Source organism: Hemicordylus capensis, chromosome 3 (assembly GCF_027244095.1).
Source record: "Hemicordylus capensis ecotype Gifberg chromosome 3, rHemCap1.1.pri, whole genome shotgun sequence".
Lineage (NCBI taxonomy): Eukaryota > Metazoa > Chordata > Lepidosauria > Squamata > Cordylidae > Hemicordylus > Hemicordylus capensis.
The window spans coordinates 65,034,474-65,059,297 of record NC_069659.1 but is presented as its reverse complement, the minus strand read 5'-3'; the positions used below and the strand labels follow the sequence as shown (position 1 = coordinate 65,059,297).

Below are 24,824 nucleotides of genomic sequence, written 5' to 3'. Positions count from 1 at the left end.
GCTTCTCCAAGGTTGCAGGCAGGAATCTCTCTCAGCCCTATCTTGGAGATGCCAGGGTGGGAACTTGGAACCTTTTGCTCTTCCCAGAGTGCTCCATCCCCTAAGTGGAATATCTTACTGTGCTTGTACAGTGAGAGGAGAGCTGGTCTTGTGGTAGCAAGCATGACTTATCCCCATAGCTAAGCAGGGTCTGCCTTAGTTGCATATGAATGGGAGACTTGATGTGTGAGCACTGCAAGATATTCCCCTCAGGGGATGAAGCTGCTCTGGGAAGAACAGAAAGTTTCAAGTTCCTTCCCTGGCTTCTCCAAGATAGGGCTGAGAGAGATTCCTGCCTGCAACCTTGGAGAAGCCGCTGCCAGTCTGTGAAGACAATACTGAGCTAGATAGACCAATGGTCTGACTCAGTATATGGCAGTTTCCTATGTTCCTATGTACATCAAGTCTCCCATTCATATACAACCAGGGCAGACCCTGCTTAGCTAAGGGGACAAGTCATGCTTGCTACCACAAGACCATTTAATTGATACATACATTTAATTGATAATGATATTTAATTGATACATAGTATCAACACATTGAAACAAAGTTCACTATATTAGTTCTACTTCAAACTTAAGTATAATGAAACCCAAAAGTATTATTTGAAGGCACATAATTCAGCAACCATGCAAGTCTGGGTCTGTTCATTACCTAGACGGGGGGCCACCTGTATGCTTTGCCTTGAGTTGTATCATCAGGGCTCAGGAAATCTACTAGTCTGTGACGAATAAAAATGATGCCTGACGAGTGAAAAAAATCTTGATGAGTAATGTACCAACATAGCTCAAGAAACTATCTGATGAGTAAAATATTTGTGTCTGGCTGGTGAACTGAGCCAACATTTCTTGACCTCTGACTATCATGGGCAAAAAAGGCAGAATATAAATGTAATACTCTTTGTCCTATAGGATAATGCAGATGGCATACAAGCTTACAATAACTGATGCTGAGAACAGCACAATACATGTCACATTTCTTGAAATATTTGGTTGCATATCAGTTTGGTATACTGTTTACACAAAATCAGTAATAATTGAGTAATTTAATACATCTATGAATAAAAGGATGAACTTGGTATTTGTATTCAAATATTCAGACAGTGTAATATTGTGACTAAGACTGGTGTTATGGGTGTTAGGCTTTCCATGGTAGTGTAATTTGATCTTTGATGCACAAATGAGAGTGATGGACAGAAAGCATGGGGCTGAAGGGTGAAAGAGGTTTTGGTAAGAGAGAAGCATATGGTGGATGTTGCTTGGGCGGGGAACATGGGGAAAGATAAAAGAGGGAAAATAGCTCTTGTTTTCACCGTGAGAAGGGCTCAAATGGGTGAGGGGAAGAAGCCTTGAAAGCTTACCTCCCCTGCAGACGATCCTCTTCTTGTTGTTGGACAGGTGGATTGCCCATCCACACAATTGCCAGTTTATGCCAGAAGCAGGGAGGTTTGTGGGCCGGGAGGCCCTTGGAACTTCCATAATGCACCATGCGAGTGTGTGGTGCATTATGGGGTGTGGTTCGATGTTGATGTTGATGTTCGATGTTGTAGCTGCTTGTGTGACACCAACTGACACATGATCAATTAGCACGCTTAACCTAGGCTAACAGCTGGGACTTCCTTGCAGGTTTGCTTTGCTGCCGTTCTGCTGCCTGGAGTTGTGCAGTTCCCAGCAGTTTTCATTCAGAGGCAAAACCGGGCTGGACTTCTCTAGCCTGGTTTTGCATGTGCATGAGAACAGCCTCTATGGCTATGCTGTATAGCTACAGGTTGGCTCTCTCATGATCACATGATCTTTAATTTTAAAAAATCTCCATACATAATTTGCTGTTGGGGAGAAGGTTAGACCAGAACCCTTTCCCTTGACATTTAACTCTACTGAATTGAGGGTTTATTTGTTTTGTTTTTTTAATTGGAGAACATTCAGCCCCTACCTTGCAGTTTGAGGTGGTACAACCTAAAAACAATTTTACCATCCTGGTGAGAACTTGGTTCTCAGGCCTGCCCTTATTCTGCTGCAGGGAGCTTGATCTCTTTTATTTCTGCTAATGCTATATAGACAGTATAAAACTTTGTACAAAATACAATGTGTGTTCAAGATAATTTCCTCTTACAAAAGCATATTGCATATTTTTCTTAACAGTAGAAACATTTTTTAAAAATGTATGCTAACATCTTAAATGTTTGATTTAGTTTGTTGCTGTAGTACTGTTTACTTCATTTGGAAGCTCAAGTGCCTGTAACATTATCAGCAACTAAACAGGAAAGGTTATATTTAGCCTTGCTCTCGAATCTGTGGTATGCCTGAAGGTGTAATAAGGATATCAAGATCGCTACAAACAAAATTGCTTCTGCTTATAGAATAGATTTTTATGCACTGGGTGATAAAGCAGATTGCATTTTAAAAATTGAAATCAAATGGCTATTATGATTCATTTTAAGATACATATACGATCTTAGTATAACAAATGTTGTTCTTGTTGCATTCTGAAGACTTATTCAAAGGAAAAAAGAGTGACAGAAGTTGGTTGGTGATATCACTTAGGTACTACAGTCTGAATTGTTTAATAAATTAAAGGGTGTTTCTCTCTGGTAGAAAAATATCAAACTATTCTGTAAGCAGAAGCAATTTTGTTGTAGTAGTAGTTGGAATATTTCTGCTACTGTTCTCCTCAAGATGCTATGTTGTATCCAAAGAAAGTTAGTCACGACTAAGCACAATTTGAATAACTTTCTTATTGGAATTGGTCTGCTTGAAGAAATCTGCAGAAACTGTACTACTGAGATTACAGTTTCATGTTTTGTCTGCAGAGGAGTGTGACAAGGTATAAATTTTTCTGAAACTATTTGCTTTAATTGTGGATTTGCTGTTCAAGAAAACATATTGGGTATATGGAATCAACATTGACAGTGAACAGCTAGCTGGTCAGATGTTTTATGGCAAGAGAGAGTGAAAATCTTCTAAAATAACATTTTTGTTGTTGATTACTCTGTATTATTTCATAATGACACTGGATTTGGAAAGAAAATGCAAATAGCTAGGGGAAAATTATATAAAATCAGGCTGACAATGAATATTCTGAAAATAAAATTGATTTGTTTAGAAAGTTCTATTAAAATCCATGGCAGAGAAACTGAAAAAGCTGAGAGCTATGTCTACTTTGACCATCACCTGGCTAAAACAAACATTTTGAAACCTCAGTGCAGAAGAGAAAAAGCAGCATGAACTGGCTTTAATAGAACAGAATCATCATTACTTGATGACAAACTGCCAGTGAGGATGAAAAGAGATCACATCTGCTATTTATTGTGTAGAGTGTTTGGTCGACAACATTAGCTGATGAAGAAAAATAGCTATTAATGCAAAGAACTATGGAATAACCTATGTGTGAAATCACTTTGTGGCCTCATGTTAATGAAGAAATATGGTAGCACATGGATTCAGGGCATCTACAAGGCTAAATATCAACACTCTAAACATCACTGCTCTGGTCATATGGCTAACTGGCAATATAGAAGGCAGAATTCCCACTTTGCAGATTAGATTCCCAGTGATTGAAAGCTTGCCCATGACAGACCTAGAGTGCTCTGGGGCAATTCAGTAATGAAACTGGTTGGTAATGGCAACAGCATGCTCAGAATAGAATGATGTGACATCAACCTATGTTTGTGAAGGAATGAAAAACCTGATATTTTTTTAAAAGCCTGTTTTTTTACTGTCGATCTCATTTAAATACCTCAGTCATTAAATGAAGGTTTTATTCTGGTAAGAAAATATGAAGAAACAGACTTTAGACTTATTTGATTGGCAGACTGCTGTGTATGTTTTCCAAAGTTTGTGTCAATAGAAGAGACTAAGATCTTGTATTAACTATTAATTTTTTTCTAATTAATATTGAATGTACATAGTAAATACCTTAAATACACTGGTTGTTATGTTTCCAGACTGGTATGTGATGGTAGAAAATTTAAACTCTTAAATGAAACTTAATTGTTTTCTTGGGGTATCCCCATGCACAAGATAAACATTTGTATATCTGTGTATCTAGATATCTTGGTTAGGGTGTATGTTGAGGGCTTTCTTTAGAAATCATAGAACTGTTAAGTAGCCACACGAAGGAATTAATCTTTGAGAAAATAATTCTTGCTTGCCAACAGGTAGATAGAGTAACTAATATCCTATCTTTAAATTACAGCATTATCTCATTGTTAGTCTCCCTGTATTTAGTTAGACTAGAAAAGAATGTTTCACTCATTTGGAAGTCTTCACTCTTGTCCTTGCAGATGAAACATCAGGAGGGCTCAGGGGCATGTGGGATGTGCTATTCCTCAAGGAAGGGACACCAGGGAAAACCAGGACATTTTAAGTACTGAGGCCAGTGGGAAATCTGCTCAAGTTTGGGGGCGGGTACGTATTGCCTCTGACGTACTGATTGGGTGATGGTACACTATTGCTTTTCTGTATGAACCCTCTTTTGGCTTGCTCAGAGCACATTTGGCTGGAAGGGATTGGGAAGGAGCTTGCACATTGTCCAGTAAATATCCATGATCAATACCATGATAACTACAGGGGCCTTTATACTGAAGCATCTTGACTGTAGAGGCAATGCAATAAATGCTATAGAAAGAAAGATGAGAGCAATGTAGATTGGTTAATTTTAAAAATGTAGTTCTTTTCTGAGTACCCAAACTTACAACATTTTGATTTTGTAATTTTATTTTCAGGAAGAAGAGAATTTATCCAAAGATTAAAACTTGAAGCAACACTGAATGTGCATGATGGCTGTGTAAGTGCTGTGTGTGAGAGTTTTGACATGTATAAGCACATAATGCACTATTTATAAATTATATATGTAAATGTTTAATATTTATCTGCAAGGGTTAATTCATCCAGCAATAAATGTTGCACAGAAAGTGGTTAATTTACCAATTTTTAAAATATATTTTAATAACAGACTGACTATCTGCAAATTGTTATAAAGCATTACATTTATGGTAGAGAATGACAATGGGTTTAGGATCAGGAAAGTGGGACAGTAAACATAATAATGATCAGCAAGATAGCTGTGAATCATAGGGATATCTTTGAGGTTAGCTTTGTTCTTAGGTAGGGATGTGCTGACTGAGGGCTTACACAGCCCCTTTAAAGCAGAGGAGAGCAGTTCCATATCTGCTTCTCCTCCACTCGCTGCTATTGCAGTCATCCTTACACTCCACCCAGCACACCAGTGGGGGATCTCCCAGCTGCTCCTGTGTGATGCTGGCACGCAGGGGCAGCTGATGGACACCCTGCCAGCACGTGGGCATAGCTGGGGGGAGTGTTGGGATTACTGTAATGGCGGCGAGCAGAGGAGGAGCAGATATGGAACTGCTCTTCTCTGCTTTAAAGGGGCTATGTAAGCCCTTGGTTTTAAAGAGATGTTTCCCATGATTTGGCACATCCCTATTCTTGGGTTATTTAATTTTTCCTCCAGACTAATTTTTGGAATTTGAGGGGAGAGTTCTTCAGGGGTAGGGAGGATAATTGATTCTTCCCATAAGTGGTGTTCTATAGTAGTGTGATCCAAAAGAATGTAGGTGGGGAGGAGTATCTCTTGTGTAGTTGGACTTCCTTTGTGCATGGATTTGCAAATTTTATACGTATAAATTATCAGTATTTTAAACAGAGAATCAGCTTGCATGTGGAACGCTAAGTGCAGCTTTGTCAATTTGTGTTGTTTGCTATAGAGTTCATTTTCTTTTTGTATATTGGGAATTGTATTGTAAAATCAACTTAATTTTGCATGGATTCACTGTTCAATAATGCTGTTATTGATGTATTTTTCAGTATATACCTATACAAAGTTTGTATTATTTATTCTTCATTGTTTTTCCTTAATTAATTTTGGTTTTAAATAATTGCTCACAGGTAAACACAATTTGCTGGAATGATACAGGAGAATATATTTTATCTGGATCGGATGATACTAATCTTGTAATTACTAATCCATATAGTAGAAAGGTAAGATGGTCTGCTGTCCCCTTACATATTCTTATTTATGGTCAAAATGTTGCTTACAAGTATGTAATTGTATTGGAAGGATTTCTTCTTTGAAAGCTCGATATTGCATGTATCCATATTTTCCAGTGTTATTCTTCTAGAAAAGCGTATTTGTCTGCTAAAGCCCCCAAAGCCACCAGTACCATACAAAAAGGTTTTTATTATGCTTGATACCATGAATTCTTCTCTGTTTACCTTTTCCATCCACCTCCATATTTGATCCAGTGCAAATATGAGATCAGCTGTGAAGTAAGTTAACTGGGTGATCCTGAACAAGTAATTACTTTCAGCCTAAGATGATAATGTATGGTAGTCTGCCATGGAGTGTTTTGAATAAGATGGGAAAGAAGGAAATGGTAGTAGAGTATATGCTTTCCATATAGAAGAACCTTGGTTCAATTCCAAGCATCTCTAGGTAGGATTGGGAAAGACCCCTGTCTAAAACCCCATAGAGCCTTCTAGTCAGTGGCTAATATTTAACTTGGTGAATCAATGGTCTGACTTTGCATAGGACAGCTTCCCATTTTCTCTCTATGAAATGTATTTTCAAGTTTCTCTATATTACTTAAAAGTGTTAATCTAATAATCCTTGTTTTCTAGGTTTTAACAACCATTCGCTCAGGACACAGGGCAAATATTTTTAGTGCAAAATTCTTACCATGCACCAGTGATAAGCAGATTGTGTCCTGTTCTGGAGATGGGGTCATTTTTTATACTAACGTAGAGCAAGATGCTGAAACCAACAGACAGTGCCAATTTACATGCCATTATGGAACTACTTATGAGGTATTGCAATATACATCTTTCCTCTCTTACTATCATAAGGGCAGGAATGCTGAGTAATGCTGGGTTATTACTTCACTCTTTCTAATTTCATAACCTAGACGTGGGACAATCCAGTTCAAATAAAAATTTCTTGTTTCTGTTTGCCTTTATAATGTAAGGAGATTGGAAATATACTATTTTGCATTTTTCTTTGATGTTCTGTCCTCTAAAGACACCCCCCACCCCACCCCCACACAAGAACTTGCAGTACTGTTGTCTCAGTGCAGACCTTCATTGTCATTCTTATATTTATATGTATCATCTTGGTTTTTTATATGGTTTTTATATGGTTTTTTAAATGGTCTTTTCCATTTTTTAAATCTATGATATGTATACAAACTTCCCAGTTAAAGTAATTTTTAAAAAGGTTTCTGAATAAAGAAATATTTTGAAAAAAGGTTTCTGAATGAAGAAATTAACTCTTCAGCAGTACTTCTCAATATGTGTAGAAACTGATTTGTTGTTGATCATAAACATTTATCCTGGCATTCAATGAGCCTCTTTAGGGGTTTCCCAAAGGCTTGCGTCCCGTTCCCCCCCCCCCCCCAACAAGCTGGCCATCATGGCATGTCATAAATTGGGCATATCATACTTTTTGAAACTGCTCAGTTTCAGAGCAAAGCAGCTTTCCATCCAGCATGGAGAGACACTGTTCAAGAAAAATAAATCTCAGGTTGCCTTGCTGCGTAGAATTAGTTGCACAGTTGTTTGGTTTCTGGCTTTTATTTCTAAAGCTACCAGTTTGTGCCACATTAAATTATGCCCTTTGTTTATTTTGCAGATCATGACTGTTCCAAATGATCCTTATACTTTCCTGTCTTGTGGAGAAGATGGCACTGTAAGATGGTTTGATACTAGAATCAAGACGAGTTGCACAAAGGAAGATTGTAAAGATGTAAGAGATACTTGTATAAGATTGTGTAAATAACAAGTCACATTATGTTCCAAATCTGAGATCTGACATCTTGGGTTGCTTGCTATGACCAAGGTATGAGAGGACAAGGCTATAAATATGAAAAGAGACATTTTCAGTATCTTTGAAATATATGGCATTTTGTTTGCCCATTGTAATTTCTGGACCTGTTAGGCAGTTCTCTTTAGAACTGAAAAACAAATTTAGGTTTGGATTCAGGTTTGCCTTTCATAAATTTTGTTTTATTTTAGAGCTGGACAGTTATTAGTTAATATGTGCATCTGTCTGTATAACAGCAGTGTATTATGGAGCACTCTCTACCTCAAATTCTGTGTTCTCATAATTTGAGGTAGAATACACCATAATAGACTGCTGTAATATATATTAATATATTATGTAGATGTGAGAGTAATTTGTCAAGTTTACTTTGCAAATTACTTTCCAAAATATGTTTCCAAAATACTTTTGTCCAAAATTATTACTGTTTTGTTGACTGAAAATGCACTTTAGTCGTCTGTGTTTTTTGACCTCTTTTGGTCCATAATCAGTATTGTTCCTTTTTATGTTGTAGCTATTTTTGGTTCTTAATCTCATTGCATTGCTCTTTATGTCGAATGATCTGTACATAAATCTAATCTAGCCCAATCTCTTTAAACTAGCTTAGGCAGTACCTGCCTCCTTCTATCCACATCCTGACTTCTTTTCTACAAGCAAAGCTTTAAAAACTGGCAAATTAAAAATCATTTTTACATTTGAAAGTTGATGTACATGTACCATGCATTTTGTTTTGTTAATCTCATTCCTGTCCGCCTTCTAAAAACATACTTAAAATTTTAATGTGGGCCATATTTAGCTCCTTTTGTAATATAGCCATCTTGATTTTATTCCATCTTGATTTTATTTGGGATTGTATTCATTGGTAGGAATTAATGCCAGGTGTTCATGTGCTTTTAAAAGTATTTTCCTTTTATTTTAGGATATTTTAATAAACTGTAGGAGAGCTGCCACTTCTGTAGCTATCTGCCCTCCAATACCATATTATCTTGCTGTTGGTTGCTCTGATAGCTCAGTAAGGATATATGATCGGCGAATGCTTGGCACAAGAGCAACAGGTAGGTGCGTACTTGTGTGGTATTTTAATGTAAACTTCTTTTGAATACCACAGTTGAGTTGTATAAGGCATGAACTTTAAAGACACCATTTAAAAAAAAATATTTTCTACAAATAGCTTGTAATTATGTTACGTTTTTATAATAATTTATAACCCTTGGGGAGGATCCAGGTGTTTAAATTCTGCTAGTTTTCAGCTAAAGGTGTTCTCAGGAAATTGACTCAAAATTTTTCATATTCTATAGAAGGGTATCTGGACTATGATTCAAGCATGCATGCATACTGGCATTATTTTGAGTTGCCACTGAGCAACTCACTCCTTCCCACAAATTGTCAAACTAGAAAACTTAAACTAGAGAATCCAAAGAACAGGTTTAAGTTTTGAGGCAGAGCTGCCAAAATGTCCACTTTCAGAAAAGAAACTACATACCTGTATAAGAGACATTTTGCCTTCTGTCAATAGTAAATTTCTTTCGTTTGCAGCCAGGGTAAATATTTATTTATTTACTTACTTAATGTATTTCTTTAACACATTTATTTTTTATTTTTCTAAATAAATGTAGAAAAGAAATGTTAGCTTGAAAGTGCTGCAGTTTTCCGCAGTTTTTCTGAGTTCATCCCTAAGAGTGGGTTGTGTTCCAAATCGTGCCCCAGGCAGGAAGTAGATTTTAAAGCTGTAGTCATATCCGGTAGCTATGTAGAAGGTGCCCAAAACCCCAGTTCCATTCCTGTCGTGCCCTAGGCAGTATCATTTTCGAGGGAGCTCTGACTTTCAACCGACCAGGCATGTTTTCCCTGCTTGTTTGTATGTTTGTTTTCCTCCTCCCAACCCCCTTTCCCACCCCCAGCAAGGGTGGGAAAGGAGTCTTTTTTGCTTATTTTTCTCAAACACTAAATTTTTTTCCTGTTAATCCAATCTGATCCATTGGCTGCTTATTTTACGTTTAGTTTGGACTTTGTTTTTTGTCTCCTTGTCCCGACTCCTCATGGAGCCAGCCCATGCGGGAGACTTCCTGGGGGGTTCCGAAACCCCTCCAAACCTAAAACTGCCCTGCAGTCGAGAAGCCCTGTGATCCTTTTGCACGCGGCAGCAAACGCTTACACTCATTGCCGCCTGCTGATTCGGGCAGCGTCTCGCTCTCCACTTCCTCAGCCGCATTATCCAGCATTACCGGGGCCAGCCACCCGGCGGGGGAAGCCAGGGCTTCGCCCAGAAAGGCTCATAAAAAATCCAGACACCAGGGAGAGGGAGCAAAGCCCTCCAAAAAACAGAAAACAAATCAGGAGCGCCAGAAACAATATAAAAAGAAATCCAAGCCTCCTGTTGCTCGCTTGAGCAAATGCCTCTTGCTACAGGCGGTTTGCCAGCAACATCTTCCTCAGCGGCTACCTCCCACCCTTCTCCAGGCCCTGGTAGGTACAAAATCACCGGCCATCAGGACTGACGACCTATGTGTGCCCACAATTTCTGAACCTGGCAACCAACCGGGGGAGGGGGAACCCGGTTCTCCGGTCATTCCCCCTGCATCCCAGCCAGCTACACCAAGCACCACGAGTCCAACTATGGTGCCTGTGTGGACTGCTCCTGAACCTCTTCCCATGCCACCAGAGGTTAAGAGTACCCCCCCCCCCCCCGATTTACAGCACAGGCAGCCCTCTTCTGAATTTGAACAGTGGCTAAGACAATTCATACACATGGAACTCTCTACTGCTCCTTCTATGCCCACCCAAACCTATTTTTCCTCTTCCCTGGGCTCCAGCCCAACTAGAGGCGTTATACCCCCTAATGAATGGGGGCATTTCCTACCTAGACCATCTAGAAAAAGGAAATCAAAAAGGCCGGCCTGCCTGCCTTCCTCCATCCTCCTCCTCCTCCTCCCCCTCCATATCTGAGGATGACCATAACCCCCGTTCTCCAAAGAAGCATGCACCCCCTACAGGGGATACCAACTTCCACCCTGCTGTTCCCAAACCATTGGTTCCTTCCGATCCTCCACACCATCCCACTCCACTTCCTCTACAGCTTACCCTAATCCTCCACTCCTACTTCCCAGGACACATCTTCCTCCTCAGCTATGGAGGAAGGTGAACTATCACAGGAGGAATCTCTCCAGGTAAGTTTACCTCTCCAGGTAAACTCATTTAGACTCTTCCAGCCATCTGACTTTGAGGTATTATTGGCAAAAGCAGGGAAGAGTTAAGGATGTCTCGCCAGAATCCATTACCCAGCCACAACCAGTTTTTGACCAGGTGGTTTTTCCATCTACCTCAGCCTCTTCTTCCTCTTTGCCTTTCCCTCCACTCTTCAGCGAGGCCATGATTTCTGAGTGGAAAGTTCCCTTCGCCCACAAACCAACTACACCCCACCCTAAAAAACTGTATGTTCTTCCTGATAATGTTACGGCCTTATTAGTCTCTCCCATTGTAGATGCTCCTGTGGCACAACTGATCTCTGGAATGCTCTTGAATAAAGATGGGGATGAGCAACTCAAAATCCCCGAGGATAAGAAGTTGGATTTCCTCCTCCGCAAAGTACACGATGGCGCGGCTACGGTGGTAAAGGCAGCTCTGCTAATTCCATTTTCGTGTGGGTATCACTTTTGTGGGTGAAAGAATTGATCCAGCTAATTCCTCCGGAGAACAAACAACTTAGACAAAGCATCAACAAGCTTGCCAAAGCTGCAGCCTTCGTGGCTGATTCTAGTTTAGATTGTATCCAACACGCGTCTAGATCCATGGCGGCAGGGGTGGCAGTTAGGAGATGCCTGTGGTTGAAGAACTGGAAGGTAGACCACAAATCTAAACTCAACCTGGCCTCATCGCCCTTTTTTGAGGAGACTCTGGAGCCCATTCTTGTAGAGACTAGGGACAAGAAAAAGGCAATTATTCCCAGAAGGGAATATACCCGACCGGGTAGATTTTCTCAAAATGCTTTTCATCCCTAGAGGTCCTCCCAGACACCTCCTTTCAGTTCTTCCAGGGATTACCGCCCGTTCAACAACAACTTTAGATCCTCTTGCTGACAACAGGGCCAGCAACAGCAGTTCAGAGGAAATAGGGCCCAATCCCAGGGGCAGCCCTTCAGATCGAGATTCCAACAAGAAGACAATGGTTCCTTACCTGTCAGAGGCGTGCTCCAGCTTTTCTCAACATCATGGAGCCATTCTACATCAGATACATGAGTGCTAGATACTGCTTCTCAGGGCCTACGCCTAGAGTTCACATCGCATCCTCATGACTCTTACATACCTACCCCCATGTCCAAGAATCTGATGAAAACGTGTCTCAGGCAATACAACATCTGATTGAGCTCCATGCCATCAAACTGGTCCCTCTGACAGAGCACGCTCAGGGAATTTATTCCATTCTATTCCTGGTGCCAAAGAAGGGTGGAGGGTGGTCCTAGACCTTAAGCGTCCAAACTGTTACATTTGGAATAGACCATTCAGGATGGAATCCCTTTGCACCATAAAGGAAGTGATTCACAACAGAGAGTTCCTAGCCTCCATAGACCTCTTGGAGGCGTATCTACACATCCCCATCCACCCGTCCCACCGCAAATACCTCCGTTTTCACATACACATGCTGTTTAGCCTGTCCTCTACCCTGAGAATATTCACCAAGATCATGGTAGCCCTCATAGCTCGGATGCATGAAGAAGTGCTCCTGGACGATCTGCTCATTCACTCCTCGTTTCGACTACAAGCTCACCAGGACATACTACAAATTCTACATCTCCTAACTTCCCATGGATTCGTTGTCAACAGGAAAAAGAGCTACCTGGTCCTCTCACAATCTCTGCAACACCTGGGAGCCTTTTTCGACACTGTCCAGGGCACGATCTTGTTAACAGCAGACCAAAGGAACAAGATCACAACACTGATCCTTCCCCTTCTTCACAGACCTACGGTGGACCTCATCCTTCTGGCACAGATACTAAGCTCCATGATATCCTGCCTGGAATGCATCCCCTGGGCACGTTGGCAGTCCTGCACTCTACCCCTGCTAACTTGACAAAGAGGCACCTTTGAACATGGTGGTTCTCTTTATTTAGCAGGGGGAGAGTAACTGGCCCTCTCCACCCCCAGCACAGTACCTCCAGTGACTGTTGCTGGTGTCTATCTTGTGTTTCTTTTTAGATTGTGAGCTCTTTGGGGACAAGGATCCATCTTATTTATTTATTATTTCTCTTTGTATAGCCATTTTTGGAAGGGCGGTATAGAAATCGAATAAATAATAGCAATAATTAATAATACAATACAATCCTTCCCTTCCAGAACCTCATCACGACCAGAACACACAGACTGATTGTACTTACCATGGAGGTTTTTCACTCCCTACGCTGGTGGGTGTCACCAGCTATCCTAAGAGATCTGCCCCTAGTCCCTCCACACAGGATCATCATCACCATGGATGCAAGCTTCACGGGATGGGGAGCACATTGTCTCCAACAACTTGCCCAGGGAGTTTGCTAGAGAAAAGAGACCTCAATGAGCATCAACCTACTTGAACGAAGAGGTATTCTTCTCGCCCTCAGACACTTCTCTCACCTATGGGGTCAACATGTCCTAGTCTGCACGGACAATGTAGCCGCAAAGGCACACGTCGCGAATCAGGGCTGCACTAGGTCCTGTCACATGATGGAAGAGTCCAACCGGCTGTTCACCTTGGCGAAAAAACATCTTGTCTCAATCACAGTCAAGTATCTGAGCGGGACAACCATTCTGACGGCAGACTGGCTCAGCCCTCGGAATATAGATCCGGCAGAATGGTCGCTCCACACCGAGGTCTTCTATCAGATCATGACAGTATTTGGTCCCCCAATCATGGATCTTTTCATCATCAACCTCCCAGATTCTACACAAGGTTCCACTCACCGCTAGCAGAGGCCATGGACACAGTCACGACAGCCTGGCCTTCTATACACCTTTCCACCAACAGCCATCATAGCCAAAGTCCTGCAGAAGATGATCACAGAGAAAGCAAGCCTAATTCTTATCGCTCCTTACTGGCCAAAGAGACTGTGGTTCGTGGACCTGGTCTTGTTATCCTCCAGGAAACCATGGCCTCTTCCACGTCACCCAGATCTGCTGTCACAGGGCCCCATACTACATCTAGATCCAGATGGGCTCCAACTATGTGCCTGGAAATTGAATGTGCCTCACTGAAAAGGGCTGGATACACCGTTCTGATGTCAAGGAAGCCCTCACCTACCAGGATCTACCAATCCACTTGGTCCGCTTTCTCCAGATAGGCATATAGGAAATGCTTCTCACCGCTAACTGCAGGGATCCCTGAAGTTCTGTCTTTCCTCCAGGAGGGCATAGGGATGGGACTGCAGACAGGTTTCAGCACTTGCATCGGTCCTGCAACTGACATCACATGGATCCTCCATGCGCCACCCTCAGGTACTTCCTGAAAGGGGCCACCAACTTTGCACCCCTGCCCATTCACAGATTTTCATCATGGGATCTCAACAAGGTCCTTAATGCCCTCACAAGACAACCCTTTGAACACCTCAGATCGGCACCTCTGAAAATCCTCTCCTACAAGGCACTCTTTCTCGTGGCCATCATGTCGGCACGCAGGATATCCGAATTGGGAGCCTTATCTGCACGCAAGGAGCTTTGCTCTTTCAACTATGAAGCAGTTATACTGCGCTTGGATCCAACATTTACCCCAAAGATCAATTCCATCTTCCACAGGTCCCAGGAGGTGGTCCTCCCCTCTTTCTGCCCGAATCCTACACATCCTAAGGAGAAACTATGGAGTACTCTAGACGTACGCAGGGCACTTCAAATCTACCTGAAGCCTGCCAAACCACACCGCAACTTGGTCGCCCTATTCATTTCATTTCATCCTAACTCCCTAGGTCACAAAGTGTCCAAGACTACCCTAGCTAGGATCGGATTAGGGCCACTATCTGCCTGGCGTACGAGACACTGCATATACCAGTTCCACGGGGCGTCACGGCTCACTCCACCTGCAGTGCCAGCATGTCAGCCGCTTTCTCGGCTAATGCCCCACTTCAGGTCATTTGTAAAGCAGCTACTTGGTTCTCCATTTCCCCATTTATCAAGCACTATAAAGTCTTGTCCTTCCATTCCAAGCAAGCGGCTATGGCTAGCACAGTCCTACAGCAGGTTGTCTAACCGTCCGCTCTTCCATTCCTGTATCTTCTTTCTGCTTGAGCATGTCCCACTCTTAGGGATGAACTCGGACAAACTGCGGAAAAAGAAACATTGGTCTTACCTGTGAAGGGTTCTTTTTCGCAGTGTCTGAGTTCATCCGCCCCTCCCATGGATGCTTCACATATCCATGGGTTTTGGGTGCAGTTGTGGGTGGCAATGACTCCCGGAGTAACAGTGACCCCTTCCTCTAGCTCATCTTTTCTCCGTTTTTCAGCCATTTGGCTCTTACTGTCTGCCTGTCACTAGTATTTCCCTCTATGTTTCCCTAGTACCTTTAACTTTTACTTTTAAGCTTCTACGATTGCCTGGCTCAACAGTCCAGAACTGGGGTGTTGGGCGCCTCCTACATAGCTACCGGATATGACTATAGCTTTAAAATCTACTTCCTGTCTGGTGCATGATTTGGAACACAATCCACTCTTAGGGATGAACTCAGACACTGCGAAAAAGAACCCTTCACAGGTAAGACCAATGTTTCTTTCTAACTTTTTAGTAGTTCTCAGCTGTAATAATATCTTGTTTAATGTTCATAGTGATTTAGAGACAAAAAAATTGGTCCCTTCCTTAAGACACTTGAATTCTAAAACGTGGCACAGTGAGGAGGAGGATGGCAAGGTAAACAGAAGAAAAATAAGAATTCAAATCAGTTAGGCTTTTTCAGTAGGGGATTAGGGCAAAGGGGTCATGGATAGCTGAAAGTGCTCAGAGAAAAATGCAAGATGTGATTTACCTTTACTTTGGTTTGTTAGAGATTATTATAGGAACATAGGAAGCTGCCTTATGTTGCATCAGACCATTGGTCCATCTTGCTCAGTATTGTCTAAACTGACTGGCAGTGGCTCTCAGTCTTCCCCACCCCTACCTGGAGATGCCAGGGATTGAACCTAGACCTTCTGTATGCAAACAGAGGCTCTACCACTGATCTAGGGCCCCACCCCCAAGGGGATGTCTTGCAGCAGACAGTGCTTAAATGAAGTCACCATTCAAATGCAGACCAAGGTAATCCTGCTTAGCAAAGGGGACAATTCATGCTTACTGCAAGACCAGCACTTCCTCCCACTCATGGGGAGTGCAAAACACAGGTGAGATGAAGTGTTTTCTTAGGGAGAGTGAGGTGTAAATAAGTACATTCTGTAGCTCCTTTATACTAGTAAGTTGAATCAGAAGAATTGCCGCTTAATTAAAATACGCTTAACTGCTGGTAATATTCATGTTTCTATGTAAGAAATGAAAATAGGAGTAGTAGTGTTGCACTGATTCTTTGCAAGCTTCTGGTGCAAAACCAATTCTTATGGTTTCCAATTCTTATGGTTCCCCTCCCAGAAAACCTTTGCTTGTCTCTTTCACAGTTGTTTGCTGCCCAATGAGCAGCAGCTTTAGTGTCTTTTTAAGACACTAAAAAGTGTCTTTCTTTATAAGACTTTCTCTTTTTAAGTGTGTCCTTCAAGGCTACCTGATTCTAGTCAATTGGGGATTACATAACCAGCATGATGTCATAGCCGATTAGGTTTAGCTATGATATGATGGGGAAGGACCATAGCTTAGGGAGAAAGCATCTGCTTTGCATTCAGTTCCTGATGCCTCAGAGTAGGGCTGGGAAAGACCCATCTGAAACTGGGGCGCTGTTGCCAATCAGTGTAGACCATACTAAGCTAGGTAAACCAATGGTCTCACTCATGGGTGGAACTGGGGGGCAGCCAGGGCACGTGCCCTAGGTGCCACTGAGGAAGGGTGCCATGCCTGTTCCTGCCACCCCCACCCAATTGCCCACCTGCCCAGCCCCAGGGCCCCCTCAGCCACTTGCCATCCTGCTTGCCTTGTCCTCTGGCTCCAGCCTAGGATCGGCATGGCCTAGGATCAGAGAGGCCTGCAAACTGCAGAGCTGTTCTCTCCCCGCCTCTCAGCTGATCGGTGGGTAGGCGGGGCTTCCTGAGAGGCCTCCTTGTAGGCCTCCCTGAGGCCTGAACTTGGCAGGCCCCAAGCAAGCCAGGAAGGAGGCAGGCAGACCCTCTGCCCAGACCATCCAGCACAGCTTTTGCAAGGTAGACTGTGAATTCCTTTTTGTGGTTAACCCCGCCCCCCGTATATAAGGATCTGCTTGCCATAGGGCTTTGATATGGGGTGTGGGGAGACTGAGAGGTCTCTGAATATTTAATTTAAAACAGATTGAAAAATTTGCTGGCTTTAAAAACAAAAACTATCTAAAAAGGCCTATAAGTGGTTTGTTTCATGGCAGAAAATTACAAAAACTTCTGGAACAAATAATATTTTATTTATTTATTTATTCATTCATTCATTCATTCATTCATTCATTTATAAATGCACTTATGTTTAAGTTGTTTTGCAACCCAGAAGGTCTGAGTGAGAACTGTGAAGCATGTGTTGAGCTTTTATTTTATTTTATTTTTCTTGTGTGTGAACTGCTCTCCAATAACTCGCAGGGACTTCAGGGTAAATCTGACCAACATGTGAATTCAGCACCTCCATTCCAGAGGAGATGTGTGTTAAAGGGCTTTAAAAGCCCTGTGTGAAAAATCTCCTGGAATCAAACTTTACTGAATTTGTTCAGAATTCTGAGAAAACACACACAGGCTCACACTGCATGGTTGAAAGTCTCCTTTGCTAATCTGCAGCAAGGGGGCCATTTTAATAATTAGTATTTCTAGTGTGTTCTAGGCATTAAAAGTAGCACAAATATATAGTACTCAATGTATATCACTATATATTGTGAAGTGTGCATGTATGTATTCAGTGAAATGTATTTCCAGGCAGCATACTTGTTTTAAAAGATCAGACTTAAATCCTTGGAGGCCCGGGGTGTGTGGAGGCCCTGGACTTTGAGGCGCTGGGGGCCCATTTTAAAATCTCATCTTGGTCCATTCCAACCTTGCTATGCCCCTGGTGGAATAGATACATATGTATTGATCACTACACATGGGTTTCTGCACAACACCTGCACAGAAGAAACTTCCATGTAGAAAATGTGTCTCTTGTAAATTGACCCTGAATTTTCCATCCATGACTGGGGTATCTGAGAGTTAGAGTCAATAATAAAAGAACAGCACACTGTTTGTGACAGGAAGGGGCAAATTACAATGATTTCTTAGTCTGACAGGGCTGGTTTTGGCCCTGGCAGAACTTGGCTGTCTGCTCCTGTTGCAAATTCCTCTGTCTAGTGTGGCAAACTAATGTATCCTCATCCCTCCTGGTGTCAAAGTAAGCACTAGTGTGGTGAATGCACATATACCCCATCATGAGCCAACAGTCATCACAAGACAAAGGCTGGCAGGAATCATTCACTGGTTTATAGACTCCCCCCCCTACACACACACCACCTTCTTCCCCTATTTTGTTAGTGGCTATTTGGGCAGGTTATCCTCTAGGACAAAATCATGTTTTTTAAAAAGCATGAGATGAGACAGAGAAAATGACACTTGGAATCCTCACATAACTCCTGACTGTTGTTCTAAGTCTTTTACAGAGGTGGCTCATGTTTTCAGGTTTTGATCAACACCCATGTCTAGATGGTACAGTGTTCCTTTTAACAGGGATTTCCAGATATTGTTGACTACAAGTCCCATCATTCCAGTTTGGACAGGGGCGCAATTTCAGTGCTTGCCCTAGGCGCTATTTTCCCTAGATACGCCTCTGGTCTCACTTGGTACAAAACAGTTTCCTATGTGACTTATTATGCCAAAGGCCAATTCCGAGTGAGGACGGGAATCATTGCCCTCACTTTGAAAGGATGAAAGCTTTTGCCTCTGTTTATGCCTCCCATAAGATTGATGAAAAGGTAGAATTGCAAAAAACACCCCTCCAATTTCAGTACTAAACAGGATAAATACAGTTTAGATAGTTATACACACTTGTATGTATGTAATGGAAAAATAATTAAAATTTGTTAATCCAGGTAATTATGCAGGCCGGGGTACTACTGGACTGGTGGCACGCTTTGTTCCTCCCCACCTCAACAACAAATCCTGCAGGGTAACTTCTCTGTGCTACAGTGAAGATGGCCAAGAAATTCTTGTGAGCTATTCTTCAGACTACATATACTTGTTTGATCCCAAGGATGATACAGCTAGAGAACTTAAAGTTCCTTCTGCAGAAGAGAGAAGAGAAGAGGTGAGTGTTCAACAGTGACTGTTGCAATCAAGAACATTAACGCCATAATTTAACTATCTTGAAAAAGGTCTTCCTTTTTCAACACTTCCAAAATTGCAGGTGCTGATAGCGTTTTATGCTCTCATATAATTTTTTTGCAAGAAAATTTAGAAGTATTATTTGATTTGTTAGATGTTTTGTTATCAGCTGAGTGGAGTTTTGCTTGTAGATCCTGATTAAGATCTGACCAAGGTAAGTAAATAAGCAACCATACTTGATAATGAAATTAACTTCATTGAATCAGTAAAATGAACTCACCAGTAACTGAGGATAGATTGGGAGTGAATAGTTGCATTCTTCTTATTTGACAATTGTTCCGAACAAATTGACATCTGTTTACTATTTTTTAAAAAAATCATGTGAATTATCCTGGCTCTGCTGGCGGATCAGTTAGTTACATGTGAATCAGCTCAAAGTTAACACTAAACTATGGTTAATACAACAGATTTAATACAAACAGGAAGTATTTGTTAAAAAGAGCAATTGTATACTATAGATAGAGTAAATCATTTAACATCTGCAATCACTGAGAAGCATCCAGACTAACTATGCAAGTGCAATAGTTCTCACAGAAGCCATTTTCCTCATCTCTCTTTCTTCCTGCAGTGGCAGCCTTTCCTTGAGTTCCACCCAAAAGTTGTGTGCAAGGGTTGAAGGACCCTCTGCAGTTGTGTGGGGTGAATTGCTGATAGTTGGAGAAGGAGGGGAAACATCCAGGAACTAGTCAGGAACACGTTTGCTCCACAAGTGGAACATGTTTCCACCCTTTTTATGAGACTCCTCCCTCCTCTTGGGCAAGGGTGATGTGTGATGGAACTCTTGCCACATGACCTTCAGCAAAGGCTTTGTGGGAGGCTTGGCAGTGTGGGGTAGGCTTCAGAGAGGGTGTACAGGCAAGGAAAACAGCTTATTTGAATTTGAATAGGAATTCTGCCTAAAGACCTAGAATGCTTATCTAAAAGAAAAAACCTAAAAGTAAGCAAGGAAAGAGGAAGAAGAGAAAAGAAATACTGCAGCTATGATGTAAATGTATGCTGTTTTGAGCAGATTTTTCACCCATGTAAATGTAGCACCTCTTGGGTTGTAATGCAGTGAAAATATATCTTTTCTAAGTATATAAATATCAGTAGCACTAGTAGACCCATTGGTATCAAAGATTTGAATAACAGTGTGCAAATACATTCTTTTGGTTACAGTTGATATAGGTTCATGTGAATGAAATGACAATGGACACTTGTACTATAATCTTGACAAATTTGGCTATCAAAAAATAAGAAGTAAGGTAAAACTGGCTTTCTTTCCATCTTTTAAAACACAATGAAAATGCACTGTTTTTCTTAGGTGACTACTTGGATAAAAAAAAAAATCTTAATTATTTAGTATTAAATCATGAGCAGATTGTAAGCAAGCTTAGGAAACTTCTGTAATGCCTTGATTTATTGGTATTCTAAATACCTTCATATTTAAACTGGTTGTCCAGAGTTGCAAGTCTGTTCCATGTTTTGATGGCAGAAACTTTCTGGGCCAGTGTACCAATGTGAAATTCTACTCTAGATATAGAAGCAGCCATGTGTTGATAACAGAATGTTTCCTTGAAGACAGAAATAGCAACATGAAGAGTTCATCTGGCACAATTTGTAAGATTCCCTCAATACTACTTTCCCCAAAATGTGTTCTACCTTAACATGTGATAGAAAAGGAATATTCTGTTTAACAAGTGACATGTAAGTTCTGAAATACATTTTTTCCAGATATAAATGTTAAATATTTATAATTCAACTGGATTATAAAATGTCCCACCACTATTATGGACACAGAGAATTATAGCTATAAAATCTTTGTGGTGGCCCGATATCATTCCCAGCATGGGCTCTGCACTTGTGCAGTTGCTCCCACAGAAAGATTTGTCAACTCCTTGAAGCACTCTGGCCTTGCCCTTCGTGTGCAGAGCGTGCTCAGTATCCTTGGCGCCAGATCTCTGTTTCCCTCAGTTCCTTTCTGTCTGTCGTAGTGTCTGCTTCCTCAGGGATTCGCTCCTTTGTCCACAGTTCCTGGGGAAAAAAAAAAAACCGGTTGTATACATGGTTATTTGGATTTTTGGACTTTCAGACTGTGTTTCTGACTTTGCTTTTGCCTGTGTTTGGATTTGTTTGCATCCAGTATGATGGCCCCAAGAAAAACCTTTTAAGAGGTGTTACTCATGCCATGGCACTCTCCCCTCTTCTGACTGGCATGACTTGTGCCTTCTTTGCCTAGGGGCGGACCACAGTGTTCGATCCTGTAAAATTTGCCTTTCATTCTCAAAATTGATCCAAAGAAGTCGGGAGTTGCATTTTGAGGGCTGCACTGTATGAAACCACCTTGTACCTGCCAACTCTGATGCCGTTGACATCATCAGCATTGATGCTTTTGATACTGAGTTTGGTCCTCAAGACTCCATCCAAGTCTTGCTCTGGTGCTTTTAAGAAGCTACAGGATCTCCCTAAAGAGTCCCAGCACATAAGCACTATGAGAGAAAGCACAAGGAGACTGACACTTCGCCAGTCCGAAACACCCAAAAAACATCATCGGCGTCTTTGTAATCTTTATAGATACTGCCTTAAACCACATCGACCAAAATGGCTCCTCCATCGATTATGCCGCTTTAGTCTCTGGCTGCGACTTCACTTTCTACTTGGACATTGACGACTGTTGAGCATAGCTCCTTGTCAGAGAGATCTTCTGCGTTGCTGCATCCATTGCCCTCATCAGGTCCAGACTGCCATCAGAATGACAGACTGGTTCATAATCACAGCCTCAGGACCCTGAATATGACTGCGTGGAGCCTGAACACTTAGATCATATTTTCCTTCACGAAAGGAAGGCCTTCACCAGGCAAATACAGCTGTAAATGGAAGAGATTTTCTGTTTATGCGCTGTCCAAAGGCTTTGACCCCTACTCAGCCACTGTCGGCCAAGTACTACTCTACCTCACCTCTATCAAACGGTATGGTCTGTTTGCTTCCTCCATAAGAGTTCCTATGTCCGCTATGCACCCTGGTTGGGGTTCCACGTCTCTTCTCTCACCAGGATTGCAAGCATTTCCTGAAGGGCCTGAATAATCTTTTTCTTCTGGTTAGGCAACCTGTTGAACCCTGGAGTCTCTCTTTGGTCACTCAGGGAAGACCACTTTGAACCAGGGTTCCCTATAACAGGGATTCCCAGAAGTTGTTAACTCCCATCATCCCCAGCCAAAGGCCATTGAAGCTAAGGGTGATGGGAGTTGTAGTCAACAACATCTGGAAACCCTGTTCCCAAAGCAGATTAAATACTGCTTTGAACCCTCATCTTCAGCCTCCCACAAATTGCTTACCTTCAAGATGGCATTCCTCATTGCCATCAGAACAGCAAGAAGGGTTAGCGAACTCTCCACCTTGAGGGTTGACGTCTCCTTTACGACCTTCTATCCCTAATAAGGTGGTGATGTGCATTGACCCTGCCTTCTTACCTAAGATAGTGTTGGACTTTCATATCAACCAAGGTATTGTCTTGCTCACCTTTTTCTCTAACCCAGTGTCCCTTTCAACGTTTCTTACATTCCTTGGATGTTCAGAGAGTCCTTTTGTTTTACATGGCCTACACTAAAGACTTTAGGTGTTCCAACAGGTTGTGACATTTGAGGGTCCTACTAAAGGCCAACCTGTCTCCAGACAGAGACATTAAGGCTCATTCCACAAGGATGATGGCCACTTTGGCTGCTCACCTTTCCAGAGTTAGCTTTGCTGAAATCTAGAAGGCTGCTACCTGGTCTTCTGACCAACCTTTTATTAAACATTACGCCTTTTACATCCACGCTGAGGCTGGTTTCGGGCATGCTGTCCTTAAGGAGGCTTTTAATATATCTCCTTTCTTTTGGGAGCTCACTAATCATCCATGTTGGAATGATACCAAGCCACTACAATGATAAACAGGTTGCTCAACTGTAACATTTGATCTTTTGGTGGCCCAGTATAATTCACAACACCCACCCAGCCTCCCGCTCATTGGATGCTCTTACCTTTCTCTTCTGATAAAGTTACAAGTCAATGATTTCTATCCAGGAACTGAGAGAAACAGCGTTCTGGAGCCCAAGATACTGAGCACACTCTGTGTGTGAAAGGCGTGGCTATAGAGCGTTTCAAGGAATTTGACTAATCTTTCTGCGGGAAAAACTGCACAAGTATAGGGCCCATGTTATGAATGATACTAGGCCATCAAAAGTTACAGGTGAGCAACCTGTTATTTCTACAAGATCAATTGCTGGAACCACACAACTAGTTTTACATGCAGTTAGTTTGCAAGGACTTTTCTTGAAATACAGCCCTTTTCCTGCCACATCCATTTTTCAACTGTGGGAACTTTCAAAAACAGTTTTTCATATTTTCCCTCTAAGACATATGTAGTGATTTTGAAAATGTAAAGCATAAAAAGTACTTGGAAAATGTAAAGCATAAAATATTGTTCAACATTGCCACACTACTTTATATTTGTCTGACTCATCATCCTCTGCATCTAAATAAACTGCCTGGAATAGTGAAAAAGAACTTATGCTTCATTATTTAATTTTGACAGAACAGAGTATCAAAAATTGTGAACATGAAATATTGGGTTTTGGTAAAAGAACTAACTCTGGCTGATGACCTGACTAATTAAGCATGAGTACTACATAAGAAGTGCAAATGCTGCTGATGAGTTCTACTAATACAGCGCTGCTGTTCACATGGAGGGGATTTCAATTACCATATTTCTCCTGGAAGCCTCTTTACCACTTGAAAATATGTCTCTGAGGATGACTTGGATGTTAGGGACATATTTTAGGTTGCACAGAGGGCTTACAGGGGAAAGGAAGGTTGTCAGAATAAACCCCCCCTCCCCCATGTGAGCACCAGCACTGAGTTAGGAGCTATACTGGCTGCTGATATGTTTCTGGGGAAAATACAAGGTGCTGGTTATAAGCTATAAAGCCCTAAACAGTTTGGGCCCTGGGTATTTAAGGGAATGCCTTCTTCGGCATGAACCCCATCGCCCACTGAGATCTGCTGGAGAGGTCTGTCTGCACTCTGCAGCTGCCACCGGCTCGTCTGGTGGCCACTCAGGGACGGGCCTTCTCCGCTGCTGCCCCGAGGCTTTGGAATGCGCTCCCTAGTGAAATAAGAGCCTCCCCATCTCTGATAGCTTTTTAAAAGTCTTTAAAAACACATCTCTTAACCCAGGCTTTTAATTAATGTTGTTTTAATGGTTTTAATGCTGTTTTAAAATATTATTTTAAAATTTTTAAATTGTTGTAATGTCTGTGGTCCCCCCCCCCATTTTTATCTTAACAAATGTTTTACTTTGTTTTTACTCTGTTGTAAGCTGCCCAGCGACGTAAGTTTTGGGCGGTTTAAAACCCAACCAACCAACCAACCAACAAATAAATAAATAAATGATGTTAAGGACAAAGAGGGAATTCCCTCTCTAGAGTGAAGAGGCTTTGATGAGTTTTTGTGTGATATTGCAACCTAGATCTAAAGAACTCCATAGGTT

The 24,824-nt window shown here is 41.8% G+C and overlaps 1 protein-coding gene across 7 annotated transcripts in view; it reads left to right on the top strand.

Moving 5' to 3' along the window:
• DCAF6 (DDB1 and CUL4 associated factor 6) overlaps positions 1–24,824 on the top strand; it is a 90,252-nt gene that overhangs the window by 3,617 nt on the left and 61,811 nt on the right. For all 7 annotated transcript variants that reach the window (XR_008320276.1, XM_053312634.1, XM_053312637.1 and 4 more), the window contains 6 exons: positions 4,763–4,824; positions 5,946–6,038; positions 6,678–6,863; positions 7,684–7,797; positions 8,792–8,927; positions 19,027–19,241. Coding sequence is in view for 6 of the 7 variants with exons in the window: in XM_053312634.1 (XP_053168609.1) it covers positions 4,763–4,824; positions 5,946–6,038; positions 6,678–6,863; positions 7,684–7,797; positions 8,792–8,927; positions 19,027–19,241 (806 nt within the window). In the remaining variant the exon portion in view is untranslated. Of the gene's footprint in view, positions 1–4,762; positions 4,825–5,945; positions 6,039–6,677; positions 6,864–7,683; positions 7,798–8,791; positions 8,928–19,026; positions 19,242–24,824 lie in introns of those variants that run through there.